The sequence below is a fragment of the Garra rufa genome, chromosome 16 (assembly GCF_049309525.1).
Source record: "Garra rufa chromosome 16, GarRuf1.0, whole genome shotgun sequence".
NCBI lineage: Eukaryota > Metazoa > Chordata > Actinopteri > Cypriniformes > Cyprinidae > Garra > Garra rufa.
The window spans coordinates 6,643,575-6,660,770 of NC_133376.1; the positions used below are offsets into that span (position 1 = coordinate 6,643,575).

At 39.7% G+C, this 17,196-nt stretch overlaps 1 protein-coding gene across 1 annotated transcript; it reads left to right on the forward strand.

The window, feature by feature from the left end:
- The first annotated feature begins 6 nt into the window (after positions 1–6).
- Positions 7–10,537, forward strand: ctbp1l (C-terminal binding protein 1-like). The gene is made up of 6 exons (XM_073820098.1): positions 7–135; positions 2,327–2,541; positions 3,078–3,208; positions 6,810–6,937; positions 7,040–7,160; positions 7,236–10,537. Exons 1-6 carry the CDS (start codon positions 24–26, stop codon positions 7,423–7,425), a joined length of 897 nt encoding a protein of 298 aa, XP_073676199.1. The 5' UTR covers positions 7–23; the 3' UTR covers positions 7,426–10,537.
- Positions 10,538–17,196: the final 6,659 nt, after the last annotated feature.

Consider the following 17,196-nt stretch of genomic DNA (forward strand, 5'->3'; position numbering starts at 1 on the left):
ATCTGTACCGCCGCGTCACCTGGATGCATCAGGCTCTGCGCGAGGGCACTCGTGCCTCCAGTGTGGAGCAGATCCGGGAGGTGGCCGGAGGCGCAGCACGTATTCGAGGGGAAACGCTTGGCATCATCGGACTGGGTGAGTCTTGATAAAATTTACTCAGAGCTTTTTGAATGAATCAGCTCAATTAAAGGGATAGTTCACCCAAAAATGAAAATTCTGTCATTAATTACTCGCCTTCATGTCGTTCCAAACCCGTAAGACCTTCATTCGTCTTTGGAACACAAATTAAGATATATTTTTTTTTATAAAATTGAGACCTTACTGACCCTCCATAGACATCAATGCAACTGAAACCATTAAAACCATTCCCAAAAAGGTAATAAATCGAAAAATAGTCCATGTGCCATCAGTGGACGCATGTGTCTTTGTACTCTCATGAACGTGCATCAAAGACTGACACAGAAGAGAACAAATTGTTGAATGAAGTCATTATTTTTTTTTCTCATAGCTTTATAAAATTAGGGTTGAACCACTGATGTTACGTGGACTATTTTAATGATGTTCTTCCTTTCTGGGCCTTGAACGAGTCAGTTGCGTTGCTGTCTATGCAGGGTCAAAAAGCTCTCGGATTTCATTAAAAAAATCTTAATTTTTCTCTTAAATATCTCACTTTTAAAAAAACACAAGACACAGTTTTAAGATATTTACTTTTTGGCTTTTCGTAATAGTGTACTTTCAGACTACAGGAAAAATAAAACATCAAAAATGGATTTCATTGCACTTTGTCTGCTTGCATCTGTAGATTTTAATTACAGATCTTTTTTTTTCCCTCCTGAAATGCTCCACTTTAGTAGCACTTAAACCAAACCTTGGTTTTTTTGTTTTTAAATTTAAATATTTCACAAATATTATTTTTTTCCATATAACATGCTTAATTTTTTTTCAACATTTTATTTTCTTTATATCATGGTTAATTTTTATTCACGTTAATATTTTTATTCACGTTTCCAGAAATGTATGCAAGTTGGTGCATATTTAATTAGATAATGTGTCTTTTTCATATTTAAATGAAAATGTAACATTTTAGAAAATTTGTAATACAACAAATGTTTGCAGTTCTAAAAGGGATAGTTAATCCAAAAACTGGTCCCCCTCATGTCGTTTCACACCTGTAAGACCTTTGTTCATCCTCAGAACACAAATAAAGATATTTTTGATGAAATCCGAGAGCTTTCTGACCCTGCAAAGGCCAGAAAGGCAGTAAGGACATCGAAGACTGACACAGAAGATGTGAAATTTTTGAATAAAGTAATTATTTTTGTTTTCTTTGCACAATAAGTATTCTTTTGGCTCCGTAACATTGCGGTTAAACCACTGATGTCAAATGGACTATTTTAACAATGTCCTTACTACCTTTCTGGGCCTTGAATGTGTCCATTGCACTGCTGCCTATGCAGAGTCAGAAAGCTCTTGGATTTCATTACAAATATCTTAATTTGTGCTCTGAAGATAAACTAAGGTCTTATGGGTTTGGAACGAAATGAGGGTGAGTATTTAATGACAGAATTTTCATTTTTGGGTGAACCGTCCTTTTAATGTAATCAATCAACTTAAAGGAGTATGGTGTCATCTATTTGTGACACTGGACCACAAAACCAGTCATAAGGTTAAATTTTACAAAACTGAGATGTATACATCATATGAAAGGGCAATATTTGGCTGAGATTAGGGCTGGGCATATGGCGTAGCTTGTCAGAGATTTACATCTCTGTTTATCAATTGCCGCTCCAGCGGAACCTGAGCGGAACGCACGTGATGGAGATTTACTACTAATCAAAGCACCGGCTTCATTGACTAAACGCGCCTCACAATATCGTTCGATATATTGCCCAGCCCTAGCTGAGATACATCTATTTGAAAATCTGGAATCTGAGGGTGCAAATAAATCAAAATACTGAGAAAATCACCTTTAAAGTTCTCCAAATTAAGTACTTAACAATGCATATTACTAATCAAAAATTACATTTTGATATGTTTACAGTTGGAATTTTACAAAAAATCTTCATGGAACATGATCTTTACTTAATTTCCTAATGATTTTTGGCATAAAAGAAAAATCTATAATTTTGACCCATGCAATGTATTTTTGGCTATTGTTACAAATATACCCCAGCGACTTAAGACTGGTTTTGTGGTCCAGGGTCACATTTATTCATTTATTAAAACCCTACTTGCCTGGCTTGTCTTGTTTCAAAATGATTAATCATCAGGGAGTCTTTTTTTCCAAACTGAGACTGAAACAATTTCTTACAATGGCTGTTTATAGGACGTGTTGGCCAAGCAGTTGCCCTGAGGGCAAAGGCCTTTGGGTTTGGAGTGATTTTCTATGACCCGTACCTGCCGGATGGGGTGGAGCGATCGCTAGGGCTCCAGCGCATGGCGACACTACAGGACCTGCTCATTCATTCAGACTGCGTGTCGCTACACTGCAGCCTAAATGAGCACAACCACCACCTCATCAACGACTTCACCATCAAACAGGTACAAACGCAAGCTGTTCTGTTAAAGCCGTTCGGTTCTCAGACTGCTGACCCAGAACCTGGGTTTGTTTGACATCAGAGTTTGATTCATTTGCTTCATGTGAAAGCTGTTTTCTTAACTTGGGGACCGCACCCGTTGCGTAAAATGAAAGACTGGATTAGGGTTCGTGTGGATTCCAGAGGGGCTCGCAGTTGGTATGACGACAGTCTGGCCTAATTTTAAAAAATAATCTGCTGATGCCATATGCATTACACATTTATTTCCAAGATAAATTCTTCTTCTTAACTATTTCAATACAACAGATAGAACAACATTCTCTCTACCACAGATAAAGGAGTTACATTTTTGAAAAACTGATGCAAACACTGTTGTTACTTAGCTACCGTTGCTGCTGCATAGGAAATGCACTGTATTTGAGTGCAAAATGGTTTGCTGTATAAAGAGACCTGTGCTTTCACTAGATTTGTGTGTGTAAACTCTCAAAAAGAGGTTCAACTTGGCTTCCTTTTAATATTAATCAATGCTTTTATTTGTAGATGCGTCAGGGCGCCTTCCTAGTGAACACGGCGCGTGGTGGTCTGGTGGATGAGAAAGCTTTGGCCCAGGCTCTGAAAGAGGGCAGGATACGGGGAGCAGCCCTGGACGTCCATGAGACAGAGCCCTTCAGGTGAGAGACACAAGTTTGCGGTTTGCTTTCATTATTATTCTGACAGCCTGACAGGAATTTATTTCCTGGGGTATTTCTTACAATCATGAGGGCAATTTTTATAATCACCTAATTATTATAATCACCATACTTTGTTCTCTTTTATGTCAAATACTTAAAGGGTTAGTTCACCCAAAACTGAAAATTAGCCCATTATTTACTCGCCCTCAAGGCATCCTAGGTGTATATGACTTTTCTTCTTTCAGACGAATCCAATCGGAGTTGTATTAAAAATTGTCTTGGCTCTTTCAAGCTTTATAATGTCATAATGTTTATAATGGGTGGGTGTTTCTGTTCAGCAGTCCAAAAGAAGTCCAATAAAGTGCATCCATCCATCATAAAAAGTGCCTCACAAGGCTCTGGGGAGTGAATAAAGGCCTCCTGTAGCGAATCTAACTGGTATAAAAGTTAGTGCAAGCTAGATTTTAAATATTTTTTACAAAAACGATTTGCTACAGGAGGCCTTTATTCATCCCCCGTAGCTGTGTGTAGAACTTTTTATTAAAGGATAAATGTGCTTTATTTGACTAGTTTTTGACTGTTGAACAGAAACACCCATCTACTGACATTATAAAGCTTGGAAGAGCCAGGACAATTTTTAATATATCTTTGGTTGGATTCGACTGAAAGAAGAAAGTCATATACACCTAGGATGCATTGAAGGTGAGTAAATCATGGGCTAATTTTCATTTTTGGATAAAGGATCAATTTAAATTTGCCCAGTTACTTTACACTGTTGTCAATAACAGTAGACTCTTTAAAATTGTAGATTTATCTATCTAAAATATACATGTAAAAATACAGGAGCTTATCGGGCTGCTATATTATGACAAATCATCATTGAAAATTATTGCTCTTTATATTGTAATAGTAATTAATGTTGATACAGAAAACAACACACAAACGTTTTTGTTTTGTGTCTGCGTTTTCAGCACGTCAAATTCTGACTTCACAGATGAACATTGTGTAATAGAGCAGAGGCATTTTTTTTGCCTCTTTGTCTTGAATTTATGCAGCATTTTTGTTCATTCCCGGACCTGCTGTTATGACACTAACCCTCAGTGTTACTTTTAATAGCAAATTATGATTTAGTCTTAGTCATAGCCTTTTGACTAAAATACCATTTTGATTTAATCATATTTTAGTCATCTGATTTGTTTTATTTTTAGTCTAGTTTTAGTCAACTAAATCTACAGCAAATTTAATTCGGTTAAAATCGAATGGGTTTATTTAGTGTAATGCATTTAAAACTCTAAAATTTAACTCATAGGTTTGATATTAAGGTTTTATGATAGAGACAGAAAAATAGGGGTGTAAAATTTTATCTTTTGAGGTACAACAGCTTGTCGCTAGAGCAGTACCCTTAAAAGGATATCTTTGTACAATTTTACCCTTATAGGGTACATATTAGTACCTTAGAGTAGTAATGCGTACCCTGTATGTACTAATTTGTACCTATTAGGGGTAAAAAAAAAAAAAAAAGTACAAAGATGTCCTTTTAAGGGTGCTTTTTCAACGACAAGCTGTTGTACCCCAAAAGGTACAATTTTAAACCCCTATTTTTCTGACTTCATTTAAAATGAAATAAAACCACTTCTCATAAAGAAACGAGAACATGGTCATCTTTTCAACAAAACATCAATGAATATAAAGGCTAATTATGCATTCTTTATAACAAATTGTTTACCACATTCTTCATTCTTTCAAGCAGACATTTATATAAATTAGGGCTGTCAAAAATAACGCGTTAACGGCATTAATTATTTTGTTGTTGTTAATTACGTAAATTTTTTTTAACGCATTTCACGCATGCGCAGTGTGACGAATTATTTGTCAGGAAAGTGGTTGGTGAGCTAGAGGCAAGATGGAGCAAGGTGAGCCTACGGACGTATTCAAATATAAAAAGAATGATGATGATGGTACAGTTAACAAGTACAAGCCTGGGCGACAGTCCCTCTGCACCTGGAGTGGTTAGCCAAGCTTAGACCCGGTTCTACTGGGGTAGACGGTGCTATACCCTCAAACGAAAGCAAACCACTTGAAGATCTGGCAAACAATCCAGCGTTGTTCATCTCATGACTAAGTGTAGACGCGATGTAAATAAAAGATTCATTGTGTAGTTTAGAAAGCTTTATTGATTATAACGGAACGTTGTGAGATCTCTATGAACTAAGATTTGTGACGCTTTTAGTGATAATAAAGGGAGCGCGCTTTGCACTTTCCATGTCATAAGCCATTCAGAATTCGTATGAAACTTTTGTTTTTCTTATGCTTTGGGAATTACATCTGCATAGTTATGCTGGGTTCATTCTGACACCGTGACAGAGTGGAGAGTGGAAGATAATTAAAATTATCCGTCATTTTTGCTCACAAAGGAAAGAGTAATACATCAAAAAACGTTGCAGTGTTTTTATAAAATAAAGAAAACAAATGATGCGCTTTCTGTCGCCTCGTTCTTGAACAGCCGTCCTGAACAAAAATAAAGCTAAATGCATGCCTCACAGACATGATAAACATATCTATAGAAAGCTTTAAATTATTACTTAACGAAATAAAACAAATCGAAAACAAAAACTTGTTTATTATGTAATCCTTAACGATAAACTTCTCTCTCAAGGCGCGTCCAAAAATGAGATTGCAGGATCTTTGCCACATTGACTAATATACACTTTATTAATAAATAATTCAGATATGTCCTTACTCCTTCCCCGAAACATTTATTATTTATTTTTGCCGGTATTTTGTGGCAAGTTTTAGCCTACTGCGTGCGATTGAACGCGGATCTCTTCCAGTTGCGCCATCCGACTCGGTCCGAAAGTAAAAGCGAAAGTCTTGTTGTTTCCACCAGCGCGACATAATTGATGGATGTCTAAAATATAAAAAATAAGGAGTAGCCTAAAACAGGCCCGATGCCGGCCCTGACATAATATGAAAATAGGAAAATTATGTATCTGTGTCCTGTTGTTTATTTTTTGGTATGCATTTCAGAAAAAAAAATGGTTAGGATTCAGGTGTAGTTGCAAATAGTGATTAGTCATGATTAATCCACTGAAAAGTCTGATTAATCTGATTAAAAATTAATCATTTGACAGCCCTAATATAAATACAATTAGTTTAATCTTTATTAGGGCTACTAAAGTGATTTAGTCGAGCAGTGAGTGATTTATCTATTTTTGAGTGTCTGCGATCTGAAAACTGGACCGTATTGAGTTCTCCTTTGCCTCATCAAATTAATCCTTATGTCCGTTCTTTTACTCCCAGATATCGACATTTTTGAACATTTTATGAGACTAAATGGTCTAAACGAAATGTATGCCAGCTTATGTCCCGCAGAATAGATCAATAGACTGTTACAGTTCAAATGTACACATCTAACCTAACCACGCAGCAGATTCGTATTGAATGAATCTCTTTCCAAATCTCCTCTCTCTAACATTTTCGTCTCGTTTTTATTTAACTAAAATGCTAAATGATTTTCGTCATAGTTTTTGTCATTTAAAGCTAGTTTTATTTCTTTTGAAATTTGTCAACTACATTAACACTGCCCCATCTTCTTCAACAGTTTCTCCCAGGGCCCGTTGAAGGATGCTCCAAATCTTATCTGTACCCCACACACATCCTGGTACAGTGAACAGGCATCTATTGAGGCCAGAGAGGAGGCGGCACGGGAGGTGCGCAGAGCCATCACAGGTCCGAAAAACCTAGATGTTCATTATCAGCCTGTGGCTGCTCTTTGCATATTGTTCATTCCATAATGCAAAGCATGTCAAGTAATAAAGTTTACACGTGCAGGTCGTATCCCAGACAGTCTGAAGAACTGCGTGAATAAGGAATATTTGATGGCAGCCTCTCAGTGGCCGTCTATGGAGGCCACCACAGTGCACTCTGAACTCAACGGAGCCGCAGCCTATAGGTAACTACAACTCCATCCCGACTGCCGTAGCTCAGCGTGTTTGAGAAAGTAAAAACATGACTCTCTCTGTCGTAGGTTCCCTGCCGGGCTGATTGGTGTAGCAGCGGGCGGGCTGCCTGGAGCCGGGGCAGGAGTGGAGGGCATAGTGGCTGGATCTCTGCCCCTGGCCCACGGCATCGCCCCGGTCTCACACCCGCCTCATACCCCTTCGCCAGGGCAACCATCCAAGGCCGAGGCGGACAGAGACATCCCTTCCGACCAATAGCATCCCAGCACATTCCATCTTTGCCCTGATCGATGCCCTTTCACCTCACCCGGGGGGACTGACACCCCAGCTTTCGACGTGACCTCGGGTCACCCCAGTCCAACAGAACACGTGTACAAACCCAGGAGTGAAACCCTGTACCCCCCGAACGTACCCCTCATTTCCACTCGCTGTCTCCTCTGTTGTTCACTTTGGCAGAAAGCAATAACTTCTCTCAAGGATTCAATAATTGGGTTGATACACACACTATTTCTAAGCTACGAAATCCCAGTTCCTTTGCTTTGGACTAGTTGGAGTTTGTTTTCCCCGAGTAGTGTTTCTTACATTTCTGTTCTTTTCGTATCTGTTTTAACAGCGTGGAAATAAACGCATGGACCTTGTTTTCTTTCCTTCGTCCCCTAGCATACATTTGTAAAACCTTCTCAACCTGTCCCATCTTAGCAACGTTTGATCATCAAAACAAAGTAACAGCTGGCTAACGTCTTTGATTAAATCCATCAGCGATTATTTCCCAGCTGGTGTTCAATAACGGAGATCAAGGCTAATGGTTGTGGCCCGTGGCTAAGAGTGTAACAGTCCATGGGAAGAGCTCAGATGTTTCGCGTTCCTCTCACTCTCTCTTCATGTGGAAGGCATCTTCTAGAATTGTCCATCCTCTCTCTCTTTCTGCAGAAAACAAGAGAGCTTCACCCCCAGAGCTGTTGAGGGGGTTTGATCATGTGCTCCGCTTTAGGTCACGAGATTTACAGCGTCCGTAACGCCTGAGGTCTGTCATTGAAAACGCATATGTGAGATTCCATCGTCTTGGAATGAGTTTCAAACAAAGCCATATTCTCACAACATCGACATATCTTTAAGATTTGCGACACCCTCAAAACAAGACAAAAGATGCTCTTTTTACAATGTGTGCATACACTGACTCATACTGAGATCCACCATAGCTAAGCTGATAACATTGGCACCTTTTTTTATTCGTAGCCATTCGTAGCCTTGTTTTCCGTATCTCCTCTCTGTCCTGGATTATCTCTTGCTGTATTTCCTCCTCGTGCCTCCTTTTTTCCGATTAGGCCTTCTCTTCGCTTGTCCACCCTTCATGAAATCACTGTGTAGCGCATCCGCCCGCCCCGCCCTGCCCTTCCTCCTTCCCACAAGGCACTTAAACTCTTAACACACACTCAAACACATTTTCAAACAGGCCTGAGGAGCTTCATCCACCTTTTTGTGAAGAAGTCCCGGTTGCTCTGGAGGCTGCAGTAGCGTTGAAAGGCCAGCAGGTGGCGACAACTCGCTGTCCCCCTCAGGTTCACGTCTGAGAGCCTCCCGTAAAGGTTCGGCAGAAAATCAGACCTGTTGCTCATCGCCGAGACGCTTCCAGATGCTCAGGATGGGGCGATGTGGCAGCTCCGAGTTAAAGCAGGTCGCTCCCTGAGCTTGACATTTCCGTGCGCATCTTCTATGATATCAGCCTTGGTTTTCTCAGCGTTTTAGAGCACAGAAGATAAGGTGGAAAGAATGTAAAAGCTAGGTCACTGGAACGCTGGTTGCTTTCCAAAGAAGGTCTCGGGATAGCGTTCGGTCTGAAGAGAAAGGCCTTTCTAGTACCTCAGTAACAGATATTGAATGTATGCTCAAATCTTTCTCGCTTTGTACAGCTTTTTTAGATCCTAGGTTCCTTTTCTGAGGGGGTGTGTATGCGTCTGCATGTATGTGAACGTGTGTGACTGCTTATCCAATACATCAGTTATTCGCAAGTGACAAAATAAAGCTGTTTTTTTTTTTTTTCTTTTCTTTTTTTTTTCTCCGATCATAGGATGTCTATTATATTGTTTCGTTAGATGTAGTTTGAATCTCAGGCTTTAGCTTTAGGACGTTCTTGATCTGTGATTTTTGTATTTTCTGTATAAAGGAGCACAGTTTCACGTCTTCGTCGAGATGCTAATGAACGGAGGGTTAGTCCTCACGGATTCATGCATGATAATGAGATGGTCGTACCTTATCAGGCCCCTCCCCCTCGCTTCCCCATTGGCCACGTTTTGATGTTGAATTTTGAGTGACGTGCAGCTTTTCCTAGACTGAAGTGATGCCCTTTATTCTCGTCAAGACTTTATAGCTGCTCTGTACTACTTTCGAGTTTCCTCTAGCATTATCGTGGTGTTTCTTTGCCGTCAGCATCATCCAGCTTCGATATGAGATGTGCACTATGTGTTCAAACCAAGAAGTGAGACGTTTTGATCTAGTTTGTCATTCAGTGTTCAACATGTTGTATTGAAACATTTCAAGATGAGTCTCGTTCGATTCTTTCACCCTCAGCATCCCGTCGAAAGGCCCTTGGTCCCCTCGCTGCCTTAACGTCGTAGATTGCGGTCAATCTTTTTTTTTTTTCTCTCGACAAAACCCCTTTTTCCTCCGCAAACACACATGCAAGAGAGAGGAGGCTGTTTTCTTTAGCCATATGTTGCTCTTGATGCATGTTTCTTAGCTTTCACTTTGAGGTGTGAAATGCTCGGGCACTATGAAAGAACCTTTCAGGAGCCGCCGATGTGGTTAGATCTAGTCTGGAGAGGACAGATATGGACTCGGTTTCAGCAGTCAGTTTCTCTCTCAGGGTTTTAATACACACATATCCTACAGGCGCCAGTTACACTCTTCCTCCATCCCAGTGAAGATCATCTTGTAGATCTCCAGAGCTCTCTTACACAGTCCATCTTTCAGCAGTGAGTGTCCTGTGATATTTTTTTCCCTTTCTATCACTCTCTTCTCCTTTCTTTTTGCTTATTTGTCGCACTGACACCTAACAACAGAAGAATGAATGTTTTAATAGAACTGCGTGTAACGTTGAAGTTGGGAAATGTATTTTTACAACATGTGAACTTTTTATTCCTTTCTCTTACCTTCTTTTTGTTGTGAATTTTTTTTTTTCTCCCCATCACCAGACTGCAAAAAAGTAAAAACCACAAAAAAAGAAAAAAAAAAAATCCTGTAACTAGGCTCTTAAGCTTTACTTTTGTTTTTGTTTACTTTTTTATTAGAAAACAATCATGTTTGTGATGGTAACCTCTGATGGTAAATTCCACAAGGTATTTTAATAAAATCCTAAAGATTAAAACCCTTGGTCGCTCGCTCTTTTTTTTTGGCATGTTTTAAAAAGCTGAACTCTAGTTTACCAGCATTTTTGTTTTTTAAAGATTTTTTTATTTATTTGCTTTTATTCTGTAATGTAACATCTATTATGCACAAGTTTGGCGTCAGTCAGATTTTGATACTTCAATTTAAAAGGATGGATTCAATTTATCAGAAGTGACTGAATATATTTAGTGTTTCAGGCAATTTTCTTTTTTAGGGGTTCAAGTACATAGCGTTTAAAACCCTATTGTAATTGTTAGAGTGGCCAAGGATCAGCAATCTATACCAAACTAAATTGCAGAGACTTGAAAATTGGAGGGATGGTAGTACTCACACTGTCTAAATTGGCCTGAGGGGGGTGCTACAGCACTAAAATGTACCAAATTGCTCATATCTCTTTCACCATTCATCACAGGATCAGATTAAAGGGAATGGAAAGGATGTGAAGTATGGTATCCATACTTGGAATGTGTGCTCTGCATTTAACCCATAACAGTGCGCACACACAGTAGTGAACACACACACACCCAGAGCAGTGGGCGACCATATTGCTGCGGTGCAGAGGGAGCAGTTGGGGGTTCAGTGCCTTACTCAAGGGACTCACCTCAGTCATGGTATTGAAGGTAGAAAAGAACGATGACCATTCACTCCCCCCACCTACTATCCCTGCCAAACCAGAGACTCGAACCTGCAACCTTTGGGTTACAAGTCTGAATAACTATTAAGCCATGACTGCCCCGAAAAACCTAGGACTAGTTGCAAAAGTAAGTTTTCTACGTTGTTGTTTCAATCGTTTAACCAAACGGTTTGATTGACAGCAGTGGTTCTAGAGGCAAAGTTATTCAGAATGAGGAGGAATGAAAAATGCACAATATACAAGAGTATACACCCTTGTCTAATAGGTGCACAAAGTTCTTGAGGATTTGTCCATCACCCTGGTGAAATTTTTGGGTATTTTGCATTTTTTGCAAAAAACTACTTTCGTGAACCAATCTTAGGTTTCTCACCCAATTGCAAGTACTGCTCACTGCAGAGCCAAATGGCCTCCAGCTCCACCTCTCTTGATTTCCAGCTCCACCTCTGAGTGAACAAATGGGTGGAGTTAAGGTTAGGGATAGGGTAAGGGGTAGGGTTAGGTGTCTATCTCAACCCCTTACCTCCAGCTCCAGCTCCTCCCATATGGCTCTGCAGCGAGGACCTTCTCCCCGATTGGAAGCAAACCAGTGTAAAGTGAATATCAATAATTACACGGCTCTGTGGAATACTCGATTCATTTGTCAGGCATCACATTCCAAGCTACACTATATAGCCAAAAGTATTGGTACACCCCCTTCTAATGAACAGGTTTGACTACTGTAGTCATTTCCATGAGTACAAATCTTAAGTTTAAGCATATAATGATATTCTAGGGAATTGTGTGCTTCTAATTTTATAGCAACAGTTTGGACAGGACCCTTTTCTATTCTAACATGACAACCCTGTGTATAAGGCAGGGTTCAAAAAGAAATGATTGTTTCAGTCAGTGTGGAAGAACTTGACGGTCTGCAGATAGCAAAGTCCTAATCCCAGTTGAGCACCTCTGGTGTGACTTTAAATGCAGACCTTTAGCCAAAAACCTTTTACCAAACACCAATGACTTGTACAGTCTTGGCCAAAAGTTTTGAGAATTACATAAATATTGGAAATTGGAAAAGTTGCTGCTTAAGTTTTTATAATAGCAATTTCAATCCAGAATGTTACGAAGAGTGATCAGATGAATTGCATAGTCCTTCTTTGCCATGAAAATTAACTTAATCCCGAAAAAACTTTCTACTGCATTGTTAAGAAGGCTTCAGGGCGTCCAAGAAAGTCCAGCAAGCACCGTCTCCTAAAGAGGATTCAGCTGCGGGATCGGAGTGCCACAAGTGCAGAGCTTGCTCAGGAATGGCAGCAGGCAGGTGTGAGCGCATCTGCACGCACAGTGAGGCCAAGACTTTTGGAAGATGGCCTGGTGTCAAGAAGGGCAGTAAAGAAGCCACTTCTCTCCAAAAAAAACATCAGGGACAGATTGATCTTCTGCAAAAAGTATGGCGAATGGACTGCTGAGGACTGGGGCAAAGTCATATTCTCCGATGAAGCCTCTTTCCGATTGTTTGGGGCATCTGGAAAGAGGCTTGTCCGGAGAAGAAAAGGGTGAGCGCTACCATCAGTCCTGTGTCATGCCAACAGTAAAGCATCCTGAGACCATTCGTGTGTGGGGTTGCTTCTCATCCAAGGGAGTGGGCTCACTCACAATTTTGCCCAAAAACACAGCCATGAATAAAGAATGGTACCAAAACACACTCCAACAGCAACTTCTTCCAACAATCCAACAACAGTTTGGTGAAGAACAATGCATTTTCCAGCACGATGGAGCACCGTGCCATAAGGCAAAAGTGATAACTAAGTGGCTCAGGGACCAAAACGTTGAAATTTTGGGTCCATGGCCTGGAAACTCCCCAGACCTTAATCCCATTGAGAACTTGTGGTCAATCCTCAAGAGGCGGGTGGACAAACAAAAACCCACTAATTCTGACAAACTCCAAGAAGTGATTATGAAAGAATGGGTTGCTATCAGTCAGGATTTGGCCCAGAAGTTGATTGAGAGCATGCCCAGTCGAATTGCAGAGGTCCTGAAAAAGAAGGGCCAACACTGCAAATACTGACTCTTTGCATAAATGTCATGTAATTGTCGATAAAAGCCTTTGAAACGCATGAAGTGCTTGTAATTATATTTCAGTACATCACAGAAACTGAAACAAAGATCTAAAAGCAGTTTAGCAGCAAACTTTGTGAAAAGTAATATTTGTGTCATTCTCAAAACTTTTGGCCACGACTGTACATGTACTACATGGACAAACGTACTGGGACACCCCCTTCTTTAGAACAGAAAAAGACACTTCCAAAACTGTGACAACAAATATGGAAACAAAGTAGTAAAAAATGTATTCCCATCTCTGTTGCAACAGTTTTGGATTTGTCTAAAATGACTGTACCCATATGTCATTGGTGTTCGGTGAGTTTTTGGCTCAAGGTTTGCATTTAAAGTCACACCAGAGGTGTTCAGCTGAGATTAGGACTTTGCTTTTTGCAGACCAGTCAAGTTCTTCCACACTGACTGGATTAGAATAGAAAAGGGTCCTGTCCAAACTGTTGCTATAAAATTAGAAGCACACAATTCCCTAGAATCTCATTATATGCTTAAATATTAAGATTTGTACTCATGGAAATTACTAAAGTAGTCAAACCTGTTCATTAGAACAGGGTGTACCAATACTTTTGGCAATATAGTGCCTGTAATCAACACTGTTTGCTTGCTAGGAACATTTTTTCTTTCTTTCTGGAAGCTTTGCTAATAAAACCATTAAAACTCAATACAATGAGTACAATTATTTAATTGTCCTGGACTCACTCTCTCTTTTCATACAAACGCAGCTGCTGCTATTTTGCGATGATTGTTTTATACACTGTAATGGATTCGAAGATTTTAGTTTTAGCAGTTTTTACTAAAACGGCTATAACTTTTGAACGGAATGAGATATCTTTTCCAAACTCAGAACATGTATGTAAGAGATGAATCTGTGGTCACGGGAAAAAAGTCATGGAGCTTGGCCACTTGGTGGCACTATAAGAGGAAAAAAACACAAAAACAGCCATAACTACACATCTGTTTGTTCTGTTGATGTTAAAATTGGTACACACGCTCTTGGTCCAAAGTGCCACAAGTGTTTATAAGGACATTTGCGTATCTCAAAAAACATGGCCGCCATAGGCCGATGAACTTTGAGCACCTATTAGACAAAGTTAAAGGAACACTCCACTTTTTTTGGAAATAGCCTAAATCTCCAACTCCCCCCGAGTTAATAAGTTGAGTTTTACCGTTTTGAAATCCATTCAGCCGTTCTCCCGTTCTGGCGATATTATTTTTAGCATAGCTTAACATAGATAATTGAATCCTATGAGACCAATAGCATCGCATTCAAAAATAACCAATGAGTTTCGGTATTTGTCCTATTTAAAACTTGACTTTTCTGCAGTTATATCGTGTCCTAAACCGGCGGAAAATGTAAAGATGCGATTTTCTAGGCCGATAAGATTAGGAATTACGCTCCCATTCCGGTGTAATAGTCGAAGTTTGCTGCCGTAATATGGCCGAAGCAGGCGCAGTAATATCACGCAGTGCCTGAAATTAGTTCCCAGCAAGGTAACTTCCAATGTGGAACGCTCCCTGTGAATGCAGTTGGTCACGATGTGCTGCGTGATATTAGTGCGCCTGCTTCAGCCATGTTACGGCAGCAAACTTCCTTGACTATTACGCCGGTTCCTTTCAAACGGAGGCAGATCGGAACGAAACTCAGCAGGCCTGTTTGAGAAATTTAAAAGCAATTGGCCATTGGGGGCGATATTGCATTTTTCAAGGGGCGTATGCAATTGTATATTGCACTTTATTTTTCTTTTGCACACATACACGTGATATTCATATCATATGATAGCCCTCCTCATTTCCAATAACTTTGCCTCTAGAACCACTGCTGTCAATCAAATGGTTTGGTAAATGATTGAAAAAAAACCCCCCTACTTTTGCTTACCAGTTCTAGGTTTTTTGCTCGATCTGGAAAACAAAAACAAAAAAACACTGCAGTACAATTCTGTAGACTGTTTAGGTCAATAGTTATCACAAAATATTAAAATGTACCCTTTGGGAAGCTATAACGGGATTGTTTAGAAAAGGGGCCTATCCAAATATACCTAAAAAAGCCTAAACGAAAACTCAAATCTTCACAAAACCTGGTTATCACATGCGAAAGGTGATTCTAAACAAGCATGCAACATTTTAGGGAAATCAGACCACAGCTGGCAATAAAACAGTCATAAACGTTAAAAAACATCAAACTTCTATGGTAAATGCACTGGATTTGCCAAAAATATAGTTTTTTTCAATCATAGATTTAGGTCGTTACAGGCTTGGTAAATATGTGATATCTTTTTTCATATGTGCTTAAATTCCTTAAAGCGCTTGAACCCAGGCAATATATATACTGTATACACAGTCAAGCCCGAAATTATTCATACCCCTGGCAAATTCTGACTTAAAGTTACTGTTTTTCAACCAGCTATTTATTTATTTATTTATTTATTTTTGACCGGAAATGACACAGGCTTCTCCCAAAAGATAATAAGACGATGTACAAGAGGCATCATTGTGAAAAAAAAAAGATTACTCATCTTTCATTTACATTTGAACAAAAAGTGGCATGTCCAAAATTATTCATACCCTCCTCAGTATTCAATAGAAAAGTCTTTATTGGCTATTACAGCAATCAAACACGTCCTATAATTGCTGACCAGCTTTTTGCATGTCTCCACTGGCATTTTTGCCCATTCATCTTTAGCGATGAGCTCCAGCTCTTTCAGGTTGGAGGGTCTTCTTGCCATCACCCTGATCTTTAGCTCCCTCCACAGATTCTCAATTGGATTTAAGTCAGGACTCTGGCTGGGCCACTGCAAAACGTTAATGTTTTTGTCCGCTAGCCATTTCTTCACCACTTTTGCTGTGTTTTTTAGGTCATTGTCGTGCTGAAATGTCCACCAGTGCCCAAGGCCAAGTTTCACTGCAGACTGCCTGATGTTGTTGTTCTGAATTTTGATGTATTGCTCCTTTTTCATGGTGCCGTTTACTGTGATTAGGTTCCCTGGTCCACCGGCTGAAAAACACCCCCAAAACATTAGGTTCCCACCACCATGTTTGACAGTGGCGATGGTGTTCTTAGGATTGAAGGCTTCTTTTTTTCACCAAATGAAGGCTACATCATTGTGGACAAACAATTAAATTGGTTTCATCTCACTATAAAACAGAAGACCAGAAGTCTTCTTCTTTGTCCAGATGAGCATTTGCAAAGGCCAAGCGGGCTTTTGTGTGCCTTATCTGGAGAAGTGTTGTCCTCCTTGATCTGTGTCCGTGGAACCCAGCAGTGTGCAGTGTCCGTTGGACTGTCTGTCTTGAGATGTTTCCACCAGCAGAGCCCAGATTCATCAGGACGGCCTTGGTGGTGATCCTTGGATTCTTTTTTTTACCTCTCTCACTGTCCTCCTGGCCAGCACAGGTGTCACTTTTGGCTTCCTCTGAGATTTTTCACAGTGCAGAACCTCTTGTATTTTTTAATAATACTTTTGCACTTTGATTAAAACAGCTGCTCCCAATGAATCAGGGTAATTATGATGCTTTAGAACAGCTTGGACTATTTGGAATGGTATAGAACTTTGGATTTTCCCATAGACTGTGACAGTTTGCAAAGGGTATGAATAATTTTGGACATGCCACTTTTTGTTCAAATGTAAATAAAAGCTCAGAAATATTTTTTTCCACAATGATGCCTCTTGTACATTGTCTTATTATCTTTTGGGAGAAGCCTCATTTCCGGTCAAAAAAAACTTGCTGGTTGAAAAAAATTTTTTTTTAGTCAGAATTTGCCAGGGGTATGAATAATTTCGGGCTTGACTGTATTTATATTTTCCCTCTCTTTTTTGAAATTCTTATTAATCACAAAAAAATCTCTGTTTCTAGTTTTCAACATTGATGAGAAATGTTTATATGTTCATATTAGATGATTTCTAAAGGATCATGTGACA